The following is a 21,304-nucleotide window of genomic DNA, read 5'->3' on the forward strand; positions in this document are numbered from 1 at the left end:
CAACAGTGCTCGAGGGACGAACAACAGTGTCAAAGTTTGGACTAAATTAAATTATACTATTTGTTTTTGTTGGTGATTTTTAGTGTAATTATTAGATACTTTGGATTTTTCCTAATGAGGGAAGGAGATAGTAGAAAATATGAACTGAAATTAAAATAAAGTTCAAAAAAAAGAAAAGGAAAAGAGAGGGTACGGCTAGGTTAATAATTAGTTGGACTAATTTTTTCCCGTATTTAGATCCTTTTCATCTTTGTTAGTGTTACGCCATTTTTTTTGTGGTCAAGTTCTTCTTGATGAAAATAATTTTAAAACTAAAAAATACTGATAATTTTTTTAAAAAGTATCATTAAAGACAAAAATAATTCAAAATAGACAGATTTCTTGAATTGTTTTAATTTTTATTCCAAAAGAATTTTTTGTTAATAATTTTTTATGTGAACCAATAAAAATTAATACTACAAAACTAACAAACATGAACAAAATATAAATAAAGACCCAAAAATATAATCTGATTCAATAATTAAGGGCGTGTTCCACTAATAAGGCTCCATTCTGCTTAACTTTTACTAGCACTTTTAGAGTCCGTTCCAGAACACCTTCTTAAAAAATAAGAACTTATTTCACATTTTCAAACTAAAAATAATGTAAACGAAAAATAAATTTTCAATTTTTTTTGCACCGTATTAAAGATCTCATTGAGATCTCTTAAACAAGATCTCATTGAGATCTCTTAAACAAGATCCATATTACATATTTTTAGATTTCAATAAGCCCATTATTTTTTAGTTTAAAATTACCTTCTTAAAAAATAAGTACTTATTCGGCTTTCTGGAACGGAGAGTCCTTATTCAATTTTTTTCGCTTTTGTTAGTTTGTGCCAAACTTTCGTGAATTATTGATTGGTCTTGATGAGAGTAATCGAAAAAGTCGACTTTAAAGTGGTTATTTTTCAAAATATTTGAGTAAAAGTAATTTTTTTCACTTTTCGATTTCTCTCGTCGAAACGAAACGAGTCAATAATTCACAAAAATTTGAAGGAAAACTAACAAATGCGAAAAGAATTCAAATAAATACAAAAACCAACTTATTTCACTTTAAGTTAAAGTGGAATAGGGTTAAATACTTATTTTCGAAGTAAAAGTGATTTATTATAAAAGAATCACATTATTTCATAAATTAAAGAATAAATACTTTAGCGAAACGGGCCTACGCCACAACAGACCGCTGCCCTGCCGTGCATCAATTTGCGATTAGAAAGCCCAGGAGCATTGCATGCTCCAGTAGCACTGAATAACTTTTCGTCATACACGCTCACCCCCTCTCACGGTTTTGACCTCTTCTCCCTCTCCCTCTCCCTCTCCCTCTATTTCTTCGCCTCATCTCTCTCTCTCTCTCTGTCTCTCTCTCTCTTCTTCTCAGGTATCCCTCCCAGTCACCAATGGCGAATCTCGAAGAATCAAGTCCCCTCCTATCTACCCACCTGCCCTCGGACGATGACAAGAAACCCACCAAGCCAACTTCTGCCCCTCCGCCTGCTGCAACGCCGACAAAGCAATCTCCTCCAGATGGACCCGCCTACGGCTGGACGGCCGATGGGCTGCCACTGGGGCACGGAAGCGTGGTCGGTGAGCCCATGCGCCGCGCTCAGTGGGACTCCAGCCTCCTCGCTTGCCTCGGACGCAACGATGAGTTCTGTAGCAGCGATCTCGAAGTTTGTGAGTTTCTTTTTCTTCTTGTATTCCTATTTTTGTTCTGGTTTCGTGGAGTTTTATTGTTGTGCTGAAAAGGGTAAACTTCAAGAATTTGACGCTCAATGTTGATGGGTATTTGCAATTTAGACTCTGTTTGGATAGCTGTGAATTCCAAATGAAGGTAATTAGTTGGTGATTAGGATAAATAGTTTAGGGTATTTGCAATTTAGACTGTGTTATCTGTATGGATAGGTGTGAATTGCAAATGAAGGTAATTAATTGGTGATTAGGATAAATAGTTTAGAGGTTTAGCTATAGGTGGATTGTGAAACTTCTAAAGGGTGGATCTCGAGGTTTTGTGAGTTTCTCTTTGAATTTTGTTGTCTTATTTTCCCATTTTGTGCTGTTATCAATAGATTTCAAGATTCTTGGGCTGAAAAGGATAAGCTTTTATGAATTTGACGCTCAATGTTGACAGATACTTCAATTTAGACTCCGTTTGGATAGATGTGAATTCCGAATGAAGATAATTAGTTAGTGCTTACGATATATAATTTAGAGGTTTAGCTATAGGTGGCTTGTGAAACTTTAGTGAAGGATGGGTTAGAGGTATAAGAGAGGTGTTTTGTTTGAGATCCTTGTATAATTACAACCCTTAACATGAAGGATCTCTGTAGTAATTCAAATTGATCGCAAAAAATTCATGAATTCAATGTCAAAAGTTAATTTGTAAAGTATCAGATCTAGGTTTGACTTATTATTATTAGACAATAAGGTCAAACCACTTCATTTTGAGATGCAAAGCTATCCAAATGGAGCCTTAGTTTCCCATCTAGATCTGGTTTTTAGATGTTAGTACCAATGTTAATTCGTCCATTGTGGCTAATAGTATACTGCTGCCTGTTGTATGGATGTGCATAGAATAGTTGGATTTGAATGGCTTGTGAATTTTATTGCATTACAATATGGAATGCGGGAGGTGTTACGACTTGGTGGTATCGCTTTATGTTGGATGAAGATATGCATGCACGCTTATTCATTTATTCAAATCTGAAAATTTATGAAAGATACGATTGTGAAGATTATTGCTATTAGTTGTAGCGGAATTTATGGTCAAAGGGGAAAGTTTAGTACAGTGATTGAAGCATGGAAGAGAGATTGACCCTATCCTTCTCTAAATACCCCTCTTGTTTGCTGACATGTGGCATGCTACTATAGGGGTGTGATTTTTCCAAAAATATATAATTGTGTCATATTTGGTTATGCTAAATGCCATAGTGGTTGGAGTAATGCGTATAATCAGATTTCGTGGAATTTGGTCAGTTATAAATTGAAAACTAGTCCTTTTTTTTCCAGCAATCAATCTACTCTTGCACCTGACTTACTATAATGATCAATTCTTACCAGATAAATGGTTGATGAGTGCTCATATCTAACACAAAAAACCTGAAATTGTTGTCTTCAGTCTTACATCTGCATTTAATTTTCTTCCTGTCGAAATAGGATAAATGTTCTTGCACAATATATATGAATACGAGGTGACCGGTAAACCTTCCAATCTGTTCTAAAAGCGCTACATGGACTAAAGTTTGATGTCATGGATAGTCTATCTAATGATTCTAATCCTTGCGCGAATGATATTTTCCTTTAAATGTTTGCACTGATCAAATTAACTTTTTATGCTTGATCAAATAAATTGACTTTGTCTGAGACGTCTCTAGTAGTTTACCCAGTCCGTATGTTAGGAACTTAGAATTGGATAACTTAGTTTTTTTTTAGCTTCAAATCTTATTGGTTGAGACGCTGTTAACTTTGAATCATCTAGACCTCTTGGATAAGTTGCTCTCTAATCTTTAGTCCACAATTGTGTTTTCTGCGTATTTCTCTCTCTCTCTCTCTCTCTCTCTCTCTCTCTCTGTGTGATAAGTTGATATTTAATAGGCCTCCTTGGAAGTGTGGCCCCATGTGTGCTTTATGGAGGCAATGTCGAGAGGCTTGGCTCTGCTCCCGGGACTTTTGCAAATCACTGCCTGCCTTACTGTGCTCTATACACGATTGGTCAGGCCTTTTTGCAATCAAACTCCCTTGCACCCTGCTTCTCATATCCCAACCGTACTGCCATCCGTCAGAAGTTCAATCTTGAGGCAAGCTATTTTTTATCTTTTCCAGTTATCATCTCTTCTGACTACATTGGAAATCAAGCTTGTGGTATTTTCTCATTGTTTAGTTTAAGTTTCAACTGATATTCTTGTTCTTTAGTTCAAGATATATTCTGTAATTATGATACAAACGTGTAGGGTAGAATACTTCCACTCTCTTTCAATGTCAAAAATCGCATAATTCCTTCCTGTGCCGCATTTCTAACCTGTTCTCTGCCGTAGTTTTCTTTCCTTTGTAATACTTGTAGATTTTGGTTAAGATTATTCTGTTTGATGAAGAGGATAAGGATATACCCAACCTGGCAAAGTTCTAACTATATCATATCTTAAGTAAGAGTAATATTGAAAGAAACATAAAATCCCCAAGCCTCCTGACTTATATAAGAATAAGATAACAGAGTAAGATTAAACAAATATAACTCCCCATGGTTCACAACAATGTCAAAACAAAAAATTAGAACGCAACTATGATAAAGTAGCAAATTGTGTGAGCCTAATACATTTACATGGAGAGTGTCTTTGATGTTCAATGCGCGAGTGATGAGGAGGTTGTGGGAAGGCGATGTAGCCAGGTACGGTGAGATCTTTGCACTTGTGCTGTTGTGCAAATGGCAGTACTGAGTTAGTCTCTATCTTGGGGACAGGTTGGAGGAATAGCGAACTGGTGTGAAGAATTTGTATAAAGGGGTCCAGATGGGTGGCACATGTCATTTTACTAACTTAATAGGGGCGTTTGAGGAACAAACACCTAGAAAATAGTTTAGTGATTCCACCTTTTAAAGTAGTATAAATTTATAATTGATATCGTGTTGTCATGGGAAATGTTTCTGCGGTTTTGTCTTTTGTATGATGATAGAGCTCTATTCAATAGGCTGTGTTGTCCTATTGCCGGTAATGAAGTGGGAATTATGGCAGTCTCAGTTGACTTTTAATATTTCGAGAGATGCATAAATTGTTAATTTTAATAATAGTTACTCTGAAATGATGTCTATATGTTGTAATAATGTAGATGCTAATACACAAAGTATTCATTTTATCTGATATCCTTGTGAAATAATTGTTAGTATATGATCCACATTGCGAGGGTTAAATGCTTAGGAATTGTATGGGTCATTGTAACACTTTGCTGTTTGATATAATTTCCTGCATACATGATTGAATTTGTACTGCCTAAGGTTAGGTCTGTCCCTAGTCATTGCCCGCCTATACCACCATCAATTGGTGATTACATGGGTATTGTTAAAACCTGAGAGAGCTCATGCAATTGTCTTGGGATTGGAGGAAACTATTGGAATCTCAGAGTAGTGAAACTCAGAACTACGCTTTTCAAATACTGCATTGTTAGTTTACAAACCAAAGTACACGAAGCAAGAAAGTGTACAAGGATTGAATAGAAGATAACAAAGAGGCAACCATAGTGTATTTCGTCTCATTCACATCCCACCTTGTTACTAATTTTTGCTGCGCAAATTACTCAAACAAAAGTCTCCCAACTTCTGTAAACTATGTTTGTCTAGAGGGTAAGATATAGGAAGATAAGCAAGTATTCGTTTGATATGAATTTATGCTTGTTGGATGATCATCCAAAGATGGAGAGGTGTTCAGGTAATTAGGAAAATGTTCACTATTAAGGAAAGTGTTCAGGTAATTTATGCTTGTTGATGATCATTTAACTGGTGTTAACTTCTCTTAATTAGTGTTTCCGTTCCTTAACTGTGTCTACTGAATCAAACAGGGAGGCTGCGAGGCACTTGACAGGTCATGCGGATGCTGTGGTAGCTTTGTTGAGGATGATGTGCAGCGTGAGCATTGTGAATCTGTTTGCGACTTTGCAACCCATGTCTTCTGCCACCCGTGCGCACTTTGCCAGGAGGGCCGTGAGCTCCGCCGTAGGCTTCCTCATCCTGGGTTTAAGGCACAACCCATCTTGGTCATGGTCCCGCCCAGAGACCAAACCATGGGCCGTGGCAAGGCCTGAGTCTGAGTCTTCTACCTCAGCGTTGACATGGTGATAAAGACTGGATTGCATAATCTAAAACTGTGGTTGAAATTTGGTGTTACAGGTATAAATAAGTTATCATGATAATCTATGTCTCCGTTTATAGTATGTAATTGTCTGTTGTGGGGGTGACTGGGTGTACTATGATATCTGCGGATATGCCTTTTGATGTGGACTGAAGCTAAGACCGCAAAACAAAAACTGATTTCCCTATTTATGTCTGTGTTGCATTGCTCTATCTCACATTATTTGATGTGTTGCTCTTTGAATATGAATGCTTGGCATATATCTAATGGGGACGTAAGATTTCCTGAACCTACATCTCCTTAAAAATGCTGTGTGCTTTTAATACGCAAGACTAAAAGGTTGGTGCTCTATTCAACTATTGAAGTTATCCGGTTCATCTTAGTTTTGTGACCAGTAGGTTGCCCTGATGGATGTGTGATTATCAACCCAGCCATCATAGCTTTGTGACCAATAGGTTGCCCTGATGGATGTGTGATCATCAACCCAGCCGAAACCAAATGGTCATTTTCTTTACTTCTAAGACCGAAGTTTTGAGTCCAAGCTATGAATCGGTATGATGCTGCTGTAGTAATCTAGCATACAAAGGCTCTGTTTGTTTGGGCTAGTTATATTTACCCGAAAATAAATTTCCTCACTTTTGGCGTATGGTTGCTCGTTAGTTTTCTTTTTTCTTTTTAATTCAAAGTCATAGCCACTGTCATTAAGTGGTAGATCCAAAGGATCAAATTAGAGATTAGGACATCAAGAATAGGGGAACAAATGATGAAAAAAAATAAAAGAGGGGAACAAGCTCCCGAAAACAAGCACTGATATCTCTAAAAATAATATTGGACTACATTGAGTAGAATACACACAACGACGAGATTCTTCAGTGTTTACTGCAAATGTGGTAGATAGCATGTTGGTCTTTAACTCTGTCTCCGCTTGCAAGTGAGAGTAATTCAGGACATAAACCATAAAACCATATTCCATAACCATCTGCATGTCTCATAAGGCCTTGTTGATTCGTGAGGCTGAGTAGCGCGAGGCTTCAGTTGGATGACATAATCCTCTTCCAACTTTGTTTCTGAAAATGCTTGCTTTGGGACTTTACCATCCGTCAAAATTGCAAGCAGAACAAGAGTTAGCATCACACATGAGACCTGAGTTGTTTTCTTACTCTCATGCGTCGTGTAACCTGCTTAGCAAGGCTTTGATGGGTTATGCAAATGCTGTCTATGTTTTGTGGAGGACAATAAACGTGCAATGTGAACAATGCGAGTCGGCTTGTGACTTTTGCTACTCATATCTTGTTCTACGCTTGTTCACTTTGCAAGGAGGGTTGTGAGCTTTGTTATCGGCTTCCTCATCCTGGGTTTGAGGCTCAACCAATCTTTGTTATCGTCCTGCCTGCAGAGCAGACCATGGGTTGTGGCGGGGCTTGAGATTCTTCAAATCTCAGCATTGGTGTCTTGGGTAAATTTCGGTACGCTATGATATCCGACTTTGTGATAATATCCGATTCTATAATCAAACTGTTCTTGAAATATTGCTTTGCATGTATCGCTGAGTTACCCTGACCAACATACTCGTTTTGCTTTTTCACATAGCTATTGTCTGTGTTGTGCTAGCAAGTCCAATGGTTGCAAAAATGACTTAGAGCCATCGCCAAAAAATGGCATTTTTTGCTCCAGTAATTTATATCATTTTTATCCAAAAATGGCACCAAGAATTGGAAAGCCATTTGTGCCACATCATCAAATCCAACAATCAATTTTCAGAGAGAGAGAGAGAGAGAGTACTTGTTGCCGGATCCAGATCCTCCAATCTCGCCTTTGCCAGAATGGTTGATCTTCGTCGTCGCCGGAGCCACTGCTAGTGTTGGCAAAAACAGTCGGTTGTTGCACAAAACTAGTAGATTGTTCCACACAAACAGTGGATTTTTGTACAAAATCAGTAGATCTGTTGCACTCTATCTTGATGGTAGTGTCGTCTGATACCAGTGGAACCAACGTGCTTAGCTGTTCATCGTAGAGATTTCTTCTACAGCAATAGATTTCTTGAACTTGATCATTGTAGAGAAGAAGAGGATAATGCTAGTATATTGATTATTGAGAAGAAAATAGTAGATGTGTTGTAGTAATCAAAAATTTTATTTATTCATAGAGATGAATTGAAAATGTTAGATAGTAGGGTTGAATGAAGAATAAGAAAAGGTAGATGGAGAATGGAAGTCAGAGAATGTTAGTTAGTTGGATTTGGGAGACAAAGGGAATTTTGCCAAAAAATGAAAGATGGCTTTGCACCAACAGTGACATTTTGATGAATATTTTGATCGTGTTGCTAGGCAGTATGCTGTGTATTCATTTTGATGTCAGTCAGCTTTTAAAACAATTTCTTGCCTGTGTACTCAACAAAAAACATAAGAAAATTCATGTCATTCATTTCTTCACTTGATTATTTTTCTTACAGTTGCTTCTCCTACATAAATTTCCTCCACACTCCAGGTATTCCCTGATCTAAACACAACTACGGAATGTCACATGGTTGATGGATCCGTGCAGCCGCTTAAAACAACAAAAATCACTTTGATTATTTCGGCGATGCCCTTTGGCATCTTTTAGCTTGGAACTTCAGTGTACAATCTCCAACGTACCAAAAACAAAAGAAGGATGAACAAGAGCAAACACAATTCTGGCAACAGCCCAGCCTAATAATAAGGAAAGCTAAAAAGAGTCATATCAACATGAGGGAGATTGAAAAAGCGCTTAGCGCCGAAAAGAAACAAAAAAATAACCACAATTGTCTTGGAGAAAAGTGCAATATGTTTTGAATTTTTGCAACTGAAGTCATTATCTCCCTAGTTAGATGCCAAATCATCGGGGGTCTAACTTAAAATCAAATTGTGTAGCTAAATTTCAATCCAGTATGATGAGAGGAGAAAAACATCAAAGAAAAGGGTACGGGACAAGAAGGATGACATTTGAACACAACAACTCAGCCTAAAGAGCAGAAGCATTACAAATTGGCCGACCATGTCTATTCTCCGGGTGCAGAAACACCTTGCTTCAGCCTCTCCTTCTTCATCTTCTTCTTCGAGACTGGCTTCTTCTTCTTTGGAGGAAGGGTCTTTTGTGCATACACATAAAGTACATAATTTCCAACCAGGAACGTCAATAGTAGGCCACCAACAAGGAGCAAGACTATCAGACCCGGGTTGAACCCTTGAGGATCCTTGATCACATTTTCCTGTTCATCAAATAAAATGACAACATTAATTTCCAAAATTTTCCAGCAACTGTGAGTTGAAACATCTCAACAAAGCAACACAAGAACACGCAACTACTATTTTACTGGCTACTCATCGCAATCCCCACATAGCAGTTCCAAGATATAAAATTTTCGACAAAATCATCTCATGGTTATCCAAATACATTCATCAATGATTAGTGCACTTTTAAGCAGCAACCAACTACATGCACAATCACCGATTACGCATAGATTTTCATAACAATATCGGCACGGCTAAGATTGACCAACACCATAAATATCTTCTCAGTTTAGGAATAATTGCAGGTCCCTCCCAACAATGCGCATTCACAAAATAAATGAACTTGCCAAGGCCTTGAAAATGAAACATGTGAAGGTCAGATATTGACACCAACTGATACATGCAAAACAAACCGAAAGGCCTTTCCATCGGGTGCAGATCATTATTCATCAAGATCCGCAACCAAGGATATGCCATACACTGACATAACAATTCCCAGTAAAATACACAGAATATCATGGAGATTAATGTGTTTTTCTAATAATTATAACATGCCATTCTGATACAAAAAGACTATGTTTTCCATAATATTTTTAGTAGACCACACCCACAAAACTGGTTTAATATAAGCGGGCTGATCATGATTGACTAGAAAATGGCTAATAGATATCCAGTCATGGTGACAGCAGGCGGCAATGGATGGTGGGAATCAGGTTTAAGAATCTACAGTGCTTATCGTAAATAAGAAGTCTAAGATAGTAAGATCTCAAATGCTTCTACAAAACTGACTGAGTGGCTTCTCCAATATCTGTCGGGAAGATGACAGAAGATGACTCTACTTTTTCCCATTATTGGTTTGATCCATGATGGAATTGCAGAAGAAGTATTGAAGATGAAACACCAATACTAGGGGAACATGCGGCTTATACAGCATGCAACTTCTAAGTCTTTGCATCAAAAAAACCACTTCCAGTATTTTTGTTTTTATGTGCCAAAGTTCTAGCACAAGAAAGCCCAAGTATATAGTATATTTGATATGAATTCACTTTATAATGATCTGCAATGATAAGGAAAATATTTCTATATATACATCCGAATCTGTCTATAATATCTGAATCTAATAAATCGCCCAAACTGGCTTACTCTTGGGATGTCCTAAAACCTTAGATTCTATAGTCTAAACAACGAGTGTAATAAGTTCCAGACAACTACAAATAAGAAAGAAAAGAAAAACCCTGGGAATCACTCTTAATGGCATTAGGCATCACACCAAGGGTTCAACTGCATCGCACTATCTCAACGAAGCATACTTGGCTGAAAATTATTCTGTAAAACCTGAGTCGATTAATTTTTAAGAACTACAAATCTTTGTAAAGACTTTGGAGACTTCTTAAACCGACTATAATAAGGACTTCCAATAAAAGGAGCTAGTCAAACCACTAAATTCTTTGAATTTCTAATATCTATCCAACACCAAAGAAGACCGATAAAGTCATAGACAACATAAACACAATAAAAAGATCCTTGGATTAGCAAAGTGGCCTGTCCGACAATTATTGCTAAATTACCAAAATACCCGACTGCAAAGAACATTATGAAGACACAAAAGAACCAAGTTATTCAAGGTCTCAAGTGGTTTTGTCTTGAAAGCAACCCATTAATGCTTCCATAATCTTGTATTTCCCTCTCCTCTTAGGAACTGCATCTAACTTCTTTACCTTTTAGATCCTAAACAAAACCCCGAAACTAACTATAGAAAACTTGTCTTACATCACAAAGACACTTTAAATTGAAAATTATTAACCTGTACCAAAATGGTTATGGCTTCCCCAGCAATGCAAAGGCAAGTAAAAATGAAGTCCGTCCATATTGACCAGCCCAAAAGCAGGATGATAATTAAGGTAAGAGAAGCGGGAAGGATGTATAAAGAGTTGGAACTAAGTTTGGCATTCCTAAACTATGGAAAGGGTTTCACCTGGTATTCCACCCTCCTACTAAACTTAGAAGCTCAAATTGCAAGAAAAACAGTAAATAATGACAGTTTACATCAGTATGCTAACTAATGAATTCTTCAGAATGGCATGGGCAAGTGTGAAATTCCTAATTATCAGAATCCACCGAAGGATAAGAGTAAACAAGAAGATAATCTTCTCACCAGCCAAGAGATATTTCAATTAAACAAGGAGAGGCTTTCTCTTGGGAGTTGAATTGAATTAGCCTTAATCAAATCGCATGTTTGTTTAGCCGATAAAGACTACGCCAATGCCCCCAAACAGGCTCTCAATCACACTCCCCATGATTAATCATCAAATTCAAGCTCAAATTACACCGCAAGTATAGACCTTTAGAAAGCGCTCTTCTTTCTACTTTGACAAGAAAGCGCGCAACAAGTTCAGCTCGGTAGAACGCAAAACTCAAAATTCGGCCAAATCAGGAACAAAAAACGTAACATAACGACAGATCATCGTGAGACAAGTAAGAAATCCTAGATCACGACACCCGAAACACTAAATCCAGTTCAAACGCAAAGATAGATCTAACGAAAAAGGACGAGAATTGAGAGACAGAATGAGCGATCTGTATCGAGCGTGCGTACCGCGCGATGGGTGAACGAAGGAGGAGAGTGATCGGCAAACTCGGCTTCGTAGTCGTCCATGGCCGTCGGACAGATCGGTTGTCAGAGCTGCGCAATCGGTGATGGGTTCGAGGTAGGACCGACAGAATGCGAATGGTGATGTGATAAATTGGTTGCGGTAACAGTTCAGGCTCGATATTTGATTACAAGTCCTCGTAGTTTTCTTTTTTCTGAAATCGCCCCACAACTTATGTTTTGTTTCGTTTGTGGCGCCCCCCATCTATTGGAGTCAGTCACATACTAGTAGATTTCTCTTTGGTGGCCGCTATTCGCAGCCCAGTTCTTGCTACTCGCAGTCAATTGCTATCTACAAACCATCACCTTATAAGGAATTGCTACTTACAATCAAGAAATTATCCTTGAACTCCCCTTTTTGCCCTTCTGTACAAAAAACATACAGCCCAGAATCCGTTCCTTCTTCAGTATGACGTTCCCTTTTCAAACCTATGTTTTATTTCTCCTGTCCACAGCTCCATAGTCTGTTCCTTCTCTCCAGTCGACAGCTCCAACTCCCTTCCCATTATCGCCACCACCAACTCCCACCCCACAGCCCCACCTCCCGTCTCTCTCTCTCTCTCTCTCTCTCTCTCCCCCTCGCGTTTCTTCTTCTCCTTTTGCCCCGTTTCTTCTTCTCCTCCATAGACACCAACACCACTCTCACCACACCACAATAACAGTACAACTTTGAGGCGAAGGAGGTGTGAGAAGAAAGCACAACACCCCGGCATCACCAATTATTTCAAAGTTAAACATCGGTAAAATTTTGAATTTTGTTATTACGCGGGTTTTTTTTTTCCCGATTTTTCTTTGAATTTTTTTTGAGAAACCCACAATGAGTACGCTACTATTTCATATATTTCAGATTTGATCGAACATTAGAGTCCGATTGTTTTCCACAGTTTCGGGTATTAAAGTCTGATTGTTTGCCCCTTATTCGGATTTTAATATCTGAAATTCATTGTATTTAAAATTCATTCGGATTTTAATTTCTGAATAGCCCCCTAGTTGAATATTATAAAAGTTGAATTGTTAGGTCATTCAGAATTTAATATCCAAAATTTATTGTCTCATTCGGATTTTAATATCCAAAACTTTATACCCCATTCGGACATTACAGTTCGATTAGCACCCCTTGGTTGTAGCCAGAGCTGTAGCTTTTCTTTCAACCAATTTTTGAAGGCATCTTATTGTAAAAGCAAGCCAAATCGATGACCTCTGTGGTCTGTACACGTGTTAATAAATTTGTAAGATGCAATATGCATGAATAATGCTCAACACACCAGTTGTAGCTCTTTTATTATGCTTATAGAGATGCGATATGGCTTCACAATTATAACTCAATATCATGACACGTAGAAACACTTCCAATTTGTAACACAATAACTTAGTGAAAAGTCTGTTTTGATTACACTCCTAGAAATAGTACCATTAACACAAATGCAAAGAAAACCCGTTTCTGAAATAATTAATTACTTTCGGTTTTGATACCAAGGTCCAATTGGCTATATTTTTTTGAAACGAGTCACCAAAGGTTGTTAATGTAGTCAATTGGTAACTTGGTATACAAACCATTGACATTGTCCAGAATGATTGACAAAATTTTTGGATTTTAATATTTAGCTGAATTTGTAAGGTAAGGCCATTCGGAATTTAATATCTGAAATGTTTGGCCTCATTCGGATTTTAATATCCAAAGTATTTTACCCCATTCGGACATTAGAGTCCAATTTGTTCCCTATATTTCAGTCATTAGAATTCGATTGTGAGAACCCATAAACATTCATAACATTACCCCACTCGGAGTTCTTTCTTCCCCATTGAAAAAGAATAGGAAAACCCTAGTTTGGCATGAAGAACTTGAAGTAATCTCTTGGAGTTTGACATGTAATATGAAAATTTCTCTTCTTGTGGTAAGAAATCTTCCTTAAACTACGAGTATTGATGAATATGTGCATATAGAATCAACCTACATGGAAGAGATTTAAGAATTATGGTTCTATAGTGCTTACATGGTGATTTTATATCTAAGGCTCCGTTCCAGAAACCTTCTTAAAAAATAAGCAGCTTATTTCACATTTTTAAACTCAAAAATAAAGTAAATGAAAAATATTTTTTTAATTTTTTTTGCATTGTATAAAAGATCTCGATGAGATCTTTCAAACAAGATCCATATTGCATATTTTTAGATTTCAATAAATCCATAATTCCATAATTCCGGAACGGAGCCTAATTCATCTTAAATTCTCAAATATTGTTAATTTGTGGATAATATAATTTTGATCATGGAAACCCAAGATTGATGCATGTTAGTTGGTATATAGATGGATTATGAGCATGAACTTGTAGAATTTTGAAGTTGCTTACTGCATTGATGTGAAGATATTTTAGAAAATTTGGGCAACATCCAAAGCTGTATTTTTCATCAAATTTGTTATACTTAGACAAGTTTATTGGTTATGGGTCCTTTCGAGTCTTAAAGATCGTTAAGTTGGTGTTGTTTTGGCAATGGAATCATCGAAAAATATGAAATACACGATTTGTAATGAATATTCGATCACAGACTACTCTGCTGAAAAACTGTGTTTCCTGCACAGAATTTCTGACTTTGAGATTGAATTTGACTTGGTTCTCTTGCTTATAAAATTCTGGAAAAAATCAAGGATGAACTTTGATGTGTTATTATGAGTTATACCAAATCCTAGGTCATTTGGGTGTATACTTTGATCTTGGCAGATTTTACAAGTTGGTGTGACACTGCTGGAAATACTTTGACCGCAGCATGTGGTCTGAGTTTGTGGAATTAATTGAGCGACCTAAAGAGGTCGTATTATTCTAATTTTTTGAGTAGTTGCTGTTCTATATATCTAATTTGATCTTATAAATTCGCGGTTCTTAACTTTGTACGGATATGTAGAGACCTGTAAATTTCTTTGTTAAATTTTTATGTTTTATAAAGGGATAAGTGATGGTTTAATGTGAAAATAATGGTTGTGGGTTCATGTGCAAGGATTTGGGAGATGTGGGTGTTAGTGCAATTTGGTGTATATGTGTGTGTGTGTGTGTGGCAGGGGATTTATTTCCCCTCTCCACCTCTCAGTCTCTCAGTCTCTCTCCCGATCTCTCTCTCTCGGCACCTTCTCCATCTCTCTCTCACTCTCACTCAAAACCCAACAAATCAACTTCAACCCTTCATCAATCAACCTTAAATCCTTCACCTCTATGCGTATTGGAGCTTGAATCGCGTTGGTAGGAGCTCGGTGACCCGTAGTTGGCTTGGTTTGGAGTTTGAAGTTCTAGGGCTTGTTCAATCTCTTTGGTTTCGGCTTGGATACTCGAGGTAGGGAATTCTACCTCTCTTTATATGTTATTTGAGTGTTCTTGTACCATTTTTGAGCTTGTGTTGTTAGTTATTGAGATTGGATCGAAATCGGAAAATTCTGTCAAAAATCGTCTGGAAAACACTCTCCCTACCGGTAGAAACTTCTTGCCTACCGGTAGGACAAGTAAGAACTTTTTCCCTCAACCAGCTCAAACGTACTGCAGCAGCTCAAAAGCTGCTCAACGTATCGAGTTTCTACCGGTAGGAACTTCCTACCTACCGGTAGGTCAAGCTGCTCAAGCTGCTTAACGTATTCATTCACCTACCGGTAGAACTTGTTTGCCTACCGGTAGGCCAAGTACAAAGTCGTTTCATTCAAAATGTTGGCTCTTCTGTTCGCAGTTTCTACCGGTAGGGTTTCTTTACCTACCGGTAGGTCAGGTGTCGAATTCTTCTCTTCTACCGGTAGAATTCAAGCACCTACCGGTAGGTGATTGAGCTGCTACAGTGTCTTTCAGCAGCTTTTCATACGTTCTTTCAAACCACTTTTTGGAGCCTTTCATCGATTCTATTGGGTTCGCTTGCGCATTATTTCTAGTGTTTAGAGGATAATACATATTTCATACCTAAAATCGTGTCCGATGGACTTGAATGAACTTAATGGGTTAATTATCACGGAAACTAGGATCGACGGATTGACGTTAATGGATTACGGATAAAATGTGTTATGTTACCGCCTTAATTGAACTGGAAACCGCAGTGAGTAGTTGATGCGTGGGTCATGGGTTTAACTTGAAGTAAAAGGTTAGTAGATTGCTTAAAGGGGAATTAATGACGGTTTCAGAACAGGTGAATGATAAGAGGACATAAAGGGTAGCTATTCAATGAAACGAGAAACATGTAATGTAAGGGTTGATTTCTGTTGAACCTGAAGCTGGGAACCAAATGTGTGATTTGGATGTACGGGGTCCCGAGCACCCGGAACATGGATTGGATGTACGGGGTCTTAAGAACCCGGAATGAGAATCGGATATACGGGGTCCCGAGAACCCGGAATGAGAATTGGATGTACGGGGTCATGATCACCCGGAATGTAAATTGGGTATACGGGGTCCTAATGCCCGGAATGTCTTTTGATTGATATCGTGATGTGACGATGTGAAGGATTTCTTGTGTGCCCATCAAGGATCCATAGGGAACTTCTGAGATACTAAGCGGTTGGAACGTAACCATATGAGGTGGATGTGTGAAGATCGAAAGATGAGTAAAAATGAATTCAAAGGACAAAGATAGGTTAATTGACAAGAGTGAAGTGTTCGTTTACGTTCTAAATTTCTAATATAGTACTTATGTCTTATCCATGCTCCTTTGTTATCCGAAAGTCTATGTTTCATCGGCATCTTTTATCTCATTTGCATATAGAGTTTGCGTAGACTTTTCTACTGGGCTAGTGTAGCTCAAGCCTTATATTATTTCAGGTGCTAACCCGGAACCATAGCTTGCATTGCTTGGCGTGCTTGGAGTGTGGACATTATTTTTGAAAGTTAACCGAAGGAGTTACCTATTCATCTTTGTAAATTTATTTTGAAAGATGTATTTGCAACTAAAATTGTAATTCTTTTGACTCAGAATATTGTAACCACTAATTCTTTTTTTGAACTTCGCTACTTATGATAATTTGGGGCCGTCGAGCCAATGTTGTAATATTTTGGAACATTATGGACTTGGAAGCTTAATTGAGGGAATGGGAACACAGTGATCTTTTGGGTACAGTACGGATATTTGTGAGTATTTTAGTATGAAAATCATTTATAATTATGTTAAAATTCGAGGGCGTGACAACTTGGTATCAGAGCGTCTAGGTTTGAATACTTTGAGACCGTGGGGAGACTTTAGTCTCATGGGTTCAAAATCATAGCAAAATTTTTACATGATATGTGTGCTTGCATTAAGGAGTCTGTACATTGGCATTACATCGCATTTACGATAATGTAGATTGTCAAAGCATGGTTGGCTTGTGTTGGGAAAGTCGAACGTTTAGTCTCACGATGGAGTCGTGGTTGTTATTGTTGATGGTTGTTGTCGTTGATTGTGTTATGTTTTCAATCCTTGTAGCGCGATGCCTCCGAGACGTGAGAATAACCTTGCTAGGGAGATTGTAGCGGCACTTGCGGAGTCGAATCTTTTGAATTCAGCATTTAGGGCTAACACGAATAACCGTGCCATGGAAGCGATGAGGGCGTTTCGCCGTATGAAACCACCAGAGTTTGATGGGGAGAGTAGCGATCCTCTTGTGGCTGACCATTGGCTTGCACAAGTTCGTAAAATCTTTAACGCTCTTAGGATTACTGAAGATGACCTACGAGTGAGCATTGTGGCCATTCAACTTACTGGCGAGGCGAATGAGTGGTGGGAATCGGTTTTAGGAGCAAGAAGAGACGCTAGGAGAATGACAAGGGTGGTTAATCGAATAAATGAACCTGATGTAGAGAACCTGACTTGGGCTGAGTTTGAAGAACTCTTTGAGAATCAATATTTTCCAGAAACGTATCGCGACCAACTTAGAGAACAATTCGAGAAACTAGAACAAGGTAATATGACCGTCTCCGAATATGCTACGAAATTTCAGTCTTTGTCCCGTTTTGCGCCGGAATTAGTGGCGTCAGAGGAAAGGAAGTGTAGGCGTTTTGAGAAGGGATTACACCCATACATTAAGTTGTTGGTGGTGAGCCAGCGCATTGGAAGGTTTTCTGAGATTGTCGAATGTGCAAGGAGTGTTGAGAATCCAGTGGGTGTGCAAGGAGAATTGAACGTGTGGGAACCTAAGCAATCGACCGCTAGTGCAAGTTTGCCTTCGGGAAGTTCTGGGAGCCAAGGGAGGAAGAGACAACGGGAACCACCTCAATCATTTCACGTTCAGCAGAGTTTTGGACCACTTACTTCATCGGGAAGTCATGGAGTTTCTATCAAACCGCAAATAGTGTGCCATCGGTGTGGTCAGTCAGGTCACTTTCGTGCTCAGTGTTCGCAACAACAGAAGACATGTTTCATTTGCGGTGCACCTGATCATCTTGCGAGAAGATGCCCTCAAAAAGTAGGAGAGCGTAGTGGGCCTAGTTCAGTGAGACCAGGGCAGAGTCTTGTTCGACATCACTCCCAATTCCAGTCTACTTCGGGTCAAGGGTCACGCGCTGAGCGAGGAGCGAGTTTTACCATTTCTCAAACTCCAGAGACACCAGATGTGTGGGGTAATTTCTCCTCTCTCGTTTAATCCTTTGCTAGGATTCTTTTAATTTGGGAACATATCATCTTTCCGTGGTTTGCATCTTTTCTTTTACTTGAATTTGAACACCAAGGATTCCTAGACCATTCTTATTTGTTGAGTAACACCTCCAGATAGTATTAGCCGAGACAATGAGTTGGTTGTTTCAGGTTATCGTTTTGTCTGTGATCTCAGTGTCTTACGTGAGGTGAGGTTTGGTCTTGTCTTGAGAAAAGATTGGCTATGCCAGTGATTGCTTGCTATATGTCGAGCGTGTCTTCATCCGAGTTTTTCTTTTCCCGCTCTTCTCTCTATGGTTTAGTTGAACCTTGATTGAAAATTGTATCTGGGCTTGCTATCCATGAAGTCGTTTGTTCATTAGCTTGAATAGATTTTGACATCTGCATCTATTACCACACGATCCTTTCAAGTGCTACTCTGTGCTACACGAATCCTTGTCATGAAGTACCATGTGGTGTACCTACTATTGATTTTGAAGTAACTATTGTTGAAATCTATGAGTACTTCTCGTCTATTATTCTCATTCTACCCCTTATGTTACGATTCATGGTATAAAATCTCGTTAGTCGAATTGAAATTCTATTGCTATGGTTACAAGTTTCTTAGTTTGCAGTAGCTATTCACTTGATCTCTGTTGTTACAGCCCCTATCTATTAAAGCTAAGTTAGTAGTGATGTCTTCAACGACATCGCATCCTTTTGTGTTGTCAAATTCAAATCTTGTTGTGATTGTGGCCTCTCTCGGGCGTTTAAAAAAAAAAAAAAAAAAAAAAAAATCTGATATAGTCCTCAGCCTTGGAGGTATATAGTTTGTTCTATACTATTTCGTTCTAGATTATCAAGAGTTATGCACCTTTCGGTATTAGTCTAAGTATGGTTGCGCATCATTCGTTAGTTTTGGCGCTATCTTTTATATTGTGCTTATCATTGGTATCAGGATACTCGTTTGCCAAGGCGTATGTACTAGTTTCCTAGACTCGTGGACTAGTGGGGCAGATGAAGTTTCTTTTCCTAGATTCTTGGGTTTATTATGAGTTGGTGCATTGAGTTTGTGGCCGCTTTAAAGATTTTCCATATTCCATATTATACAAATTCATTGGTGCCATTAGATGCGGACTTGCCATTTTTGCCTACTTTAGCATTACAGTTTGTTGTGACTCCTCAACGTTGAAGTTACGAGATTTGAACTTACTTTTGCTTCATATCGGCTTGCTCATTTAGACTTTATCGATTGGTCTAAATTCCGTCATTGCAGCCTCTGGTCTATTTATTGAAAACTGCTACTCTATTCAAGTTCTTGTGTCTTAACACTCACTTATTGGAGACAAATTTTTTTTTTGGTGACCTATTGGTTGATATTGATTTATAGTTATTGTTCGATTCAAATTCACTTGTTGTAGTTGGTCTCTGTGATGTTCAGATTTGTAGCCTTCGTGGTAGTCCCTCGACTCTGAAAGTATAAAACTCATTCTATATTGCTCAATTTCACTCTGTTAGAAGTTTTGCTTATCCTTGGTATTGGACACATTGTCGATCTTGCATCAGTTCGTTTACTTAGTGAGCTGTCCTGTTGCTATGTGTTTGTCCTCAGTATTGAAATCTATCATTTGCAAGAGATTGTTCACCAACTCATTTGGCTTGTAGAGTAATGAGAAGGTTACGATCGGTTATTTCTATGTTCCTCGGTACGTTGAGTTGGTTGTTTAGCGAATTTAAAGATTTCATGTGTTCCTTGGATTCCGGATGCCTCGTCTCCATTCTTTGAGTCCTTGATCAGTGTTGTCTGAGTCTTGAAGCTCATTGTTTCGTTTGAGATAACCGAAGGATGATGTTGACCGTTGTTGATACCCCTTTGTCATTCGAAGTGGGAGGACGTATTTCGTAAATTATTGCCGCGTTGAGGTTAGTTTCGTTGAGGCAGAAAAAGGAGGAGCTTTTATAGTTTGAAGAATACGTTATGTATCGGATACGGTGCGTGTCTTTCGGATACCCAGGCGACAACCGACGAAATCCAGTTGGAAGAGGCGATTGATCACCGCCCATTCCAGATGGAAGTCTCGGGAAGTCAATTGGACTATCGGGTATTCTTGATGCATTTTAATACATAGGTATTGAAGAAGTATGAAACGAATCCGTTGCATGTGTTAGAGAGGTCCGAAGTTGAGTTAAAAGCCGACGTGTCCTAAGGTGAGAATCCGACACGTATCCTAGATTTGTGTAGCCAAGTTTTGAGAGGCAATACGATACGATTAATATGGGTTTACATGGGGAAAGGGGGGACGAAGTTCAAAGGAGATATCCACCTTCATTTTAGTTGATTGATGTGAGTATGACGTAGCACTTTCATGATTATTGAACCGTTGCATACGTAAGTTGTTGTGATTTTGCGTATCTATATGATACTTGGTAGCGTTGGACCCGGTTTGACAAATTTCGGGACGAAATTTCTTTAAGGAGGGTAGGATGTAGAGACCTGTAAATTTCTTTGTTAAATTTTTATGTTTTATAAAGGGATAAGTGATGGTTTAATGTGAAAATAATGGTTGTGGGTTCATGTGCAAGGATTTGGGAGATGTGGGTGTTAGTGCAATTTGGTGTATATGTGTGTGTGTGTGTGTGGCAGGGGATTTATTTCCCCTCTCCACCTCTCAGTCTCTCAGTCTCTCTCCCGATCTCTCTCTCTCGGCACCTTCTCCATCTCTCTCTCACTCTCACTCAAAACCCAACAAATCAACTTCAACCCTTCATCAATCAACCTTAAATCCTTCACCTCTATGCGTATTGGAGCTTGAATCGCGTTGGTAGGAGCTCGGTGACCCGTAGTTGGCTTGGTTTGGAGTTTGAAGTTCTAGGGCTTGTTCAATCTCTTTGGTTTCGGCTTGGATACTCGAGGTAGGGAATTCTACCTCTCTTTATATGTTATTTGAGTGTTCTTGTACCAT

At 38.5% G+C, this 21,304-nt stretch overlaps 2 protein-coding genes across 2 annotated transcripts; one reads left to right on the forward strand and one right to left on the reverse strand.

Annotated features, from left to right (window-relative positions):
- Positions 1-1,307: 1,307 nt before the first annotated feature.
- On the forward strand, positions 1,308-6,087 carry LOC131324770 (cell number regulator 8-like). Its single transcript, XM_058356878.1, has 3 exons — positions 1,308-1,715; positions 3,633-3,835; positions 5,586-6,087. Exons 1-3 carry the CDS (start codon positions 1,439-1,441, stop codon positions 5,826-5,828), a joined length of 723 nt encoding a protein of 240 aa, XP_058212861.1. The 5' UTR covers positions 1,308-1,438; the 3' UTR covers positions 5,829-6,087.
- A 2,549-nt stretch (positions 6,088-8,636) lies between these two features.
- On the reverse strand, positions 8,637-11,880 carry LOC131324771 (DNA-binding protein S1FA). The gene is made up of 2 exons (XM_058356879.1): positions 11,723-11,880; positions 8,637-9,104 (listed from the first exon to the last, which is right to left on the reverse strand). The coding sequence occupies exons 1-2, from the start codon at positions 11,780-11,782 to the stop codon at positions 8,895-8,897; spliced, it is 270 nt and encodes an 89-aa protein (XP_058212862.1). The 5' UTR covers positions 11,783-11,880; the 3' UTR covers positions 8,637-8,894.
- Positions 11,881-21,304: the final 9,424 nt, after the last annotated feature.

Source organism: Rhododendron vialii, chromosome 4a (genome assembly GCF_030253575.1).
Source record: "Rhododendron vialii isolate Sample 1 chromosome 4a, ASM3025357v1".
Classification (NCBI taxonomy): Eukaryota; Viridiplantae; Streptophyta; class Magnoliopsida; order Ericales; family Ericaceae; genus Rhododendron; species Rhododendron vialii.

Excerpts from the sequence above, each read along its gene's own strand:
- LOC131324770 (XM_058356878.1), top strand. The coding sequence starts at position 1,439 with ATGGCGAATCTCGAAGAATCAAGTCCCCTCCTATCTACCCACCTGCCC. Across the intron at positions 1,716-3,632 it reads TAGCAGCGATCTCGAAGTTT|GCCTCCTTGGAAGTGTGGCC; the intron begins GTGAGTTTCTTT and ends GATATTTAATAG. Across the intron at positions 3,836-5,585 it reads GTCAGAAGTTCAATCTTGAG|GGAGGCTGCGAGGCACTTGA; the intron begins GCAAGCTATTTT and ends TGAATCAAACAG.
- LOC131324771 (XM_058356879.1), bottom strand. The coding sequence starts at position 11,782 with ATGGACGACTACGAAGCCGAGTTTGCCGATCACTCTCCTCCTTCGTTC. Across the intron at positions 9,105-11,722 it reads CTTCGTTCACCCATCGCGCG|GAAAATGTGATCAAGGATCC; the intron begins GTACGCACGCTC and ends TTTGATGAACAG.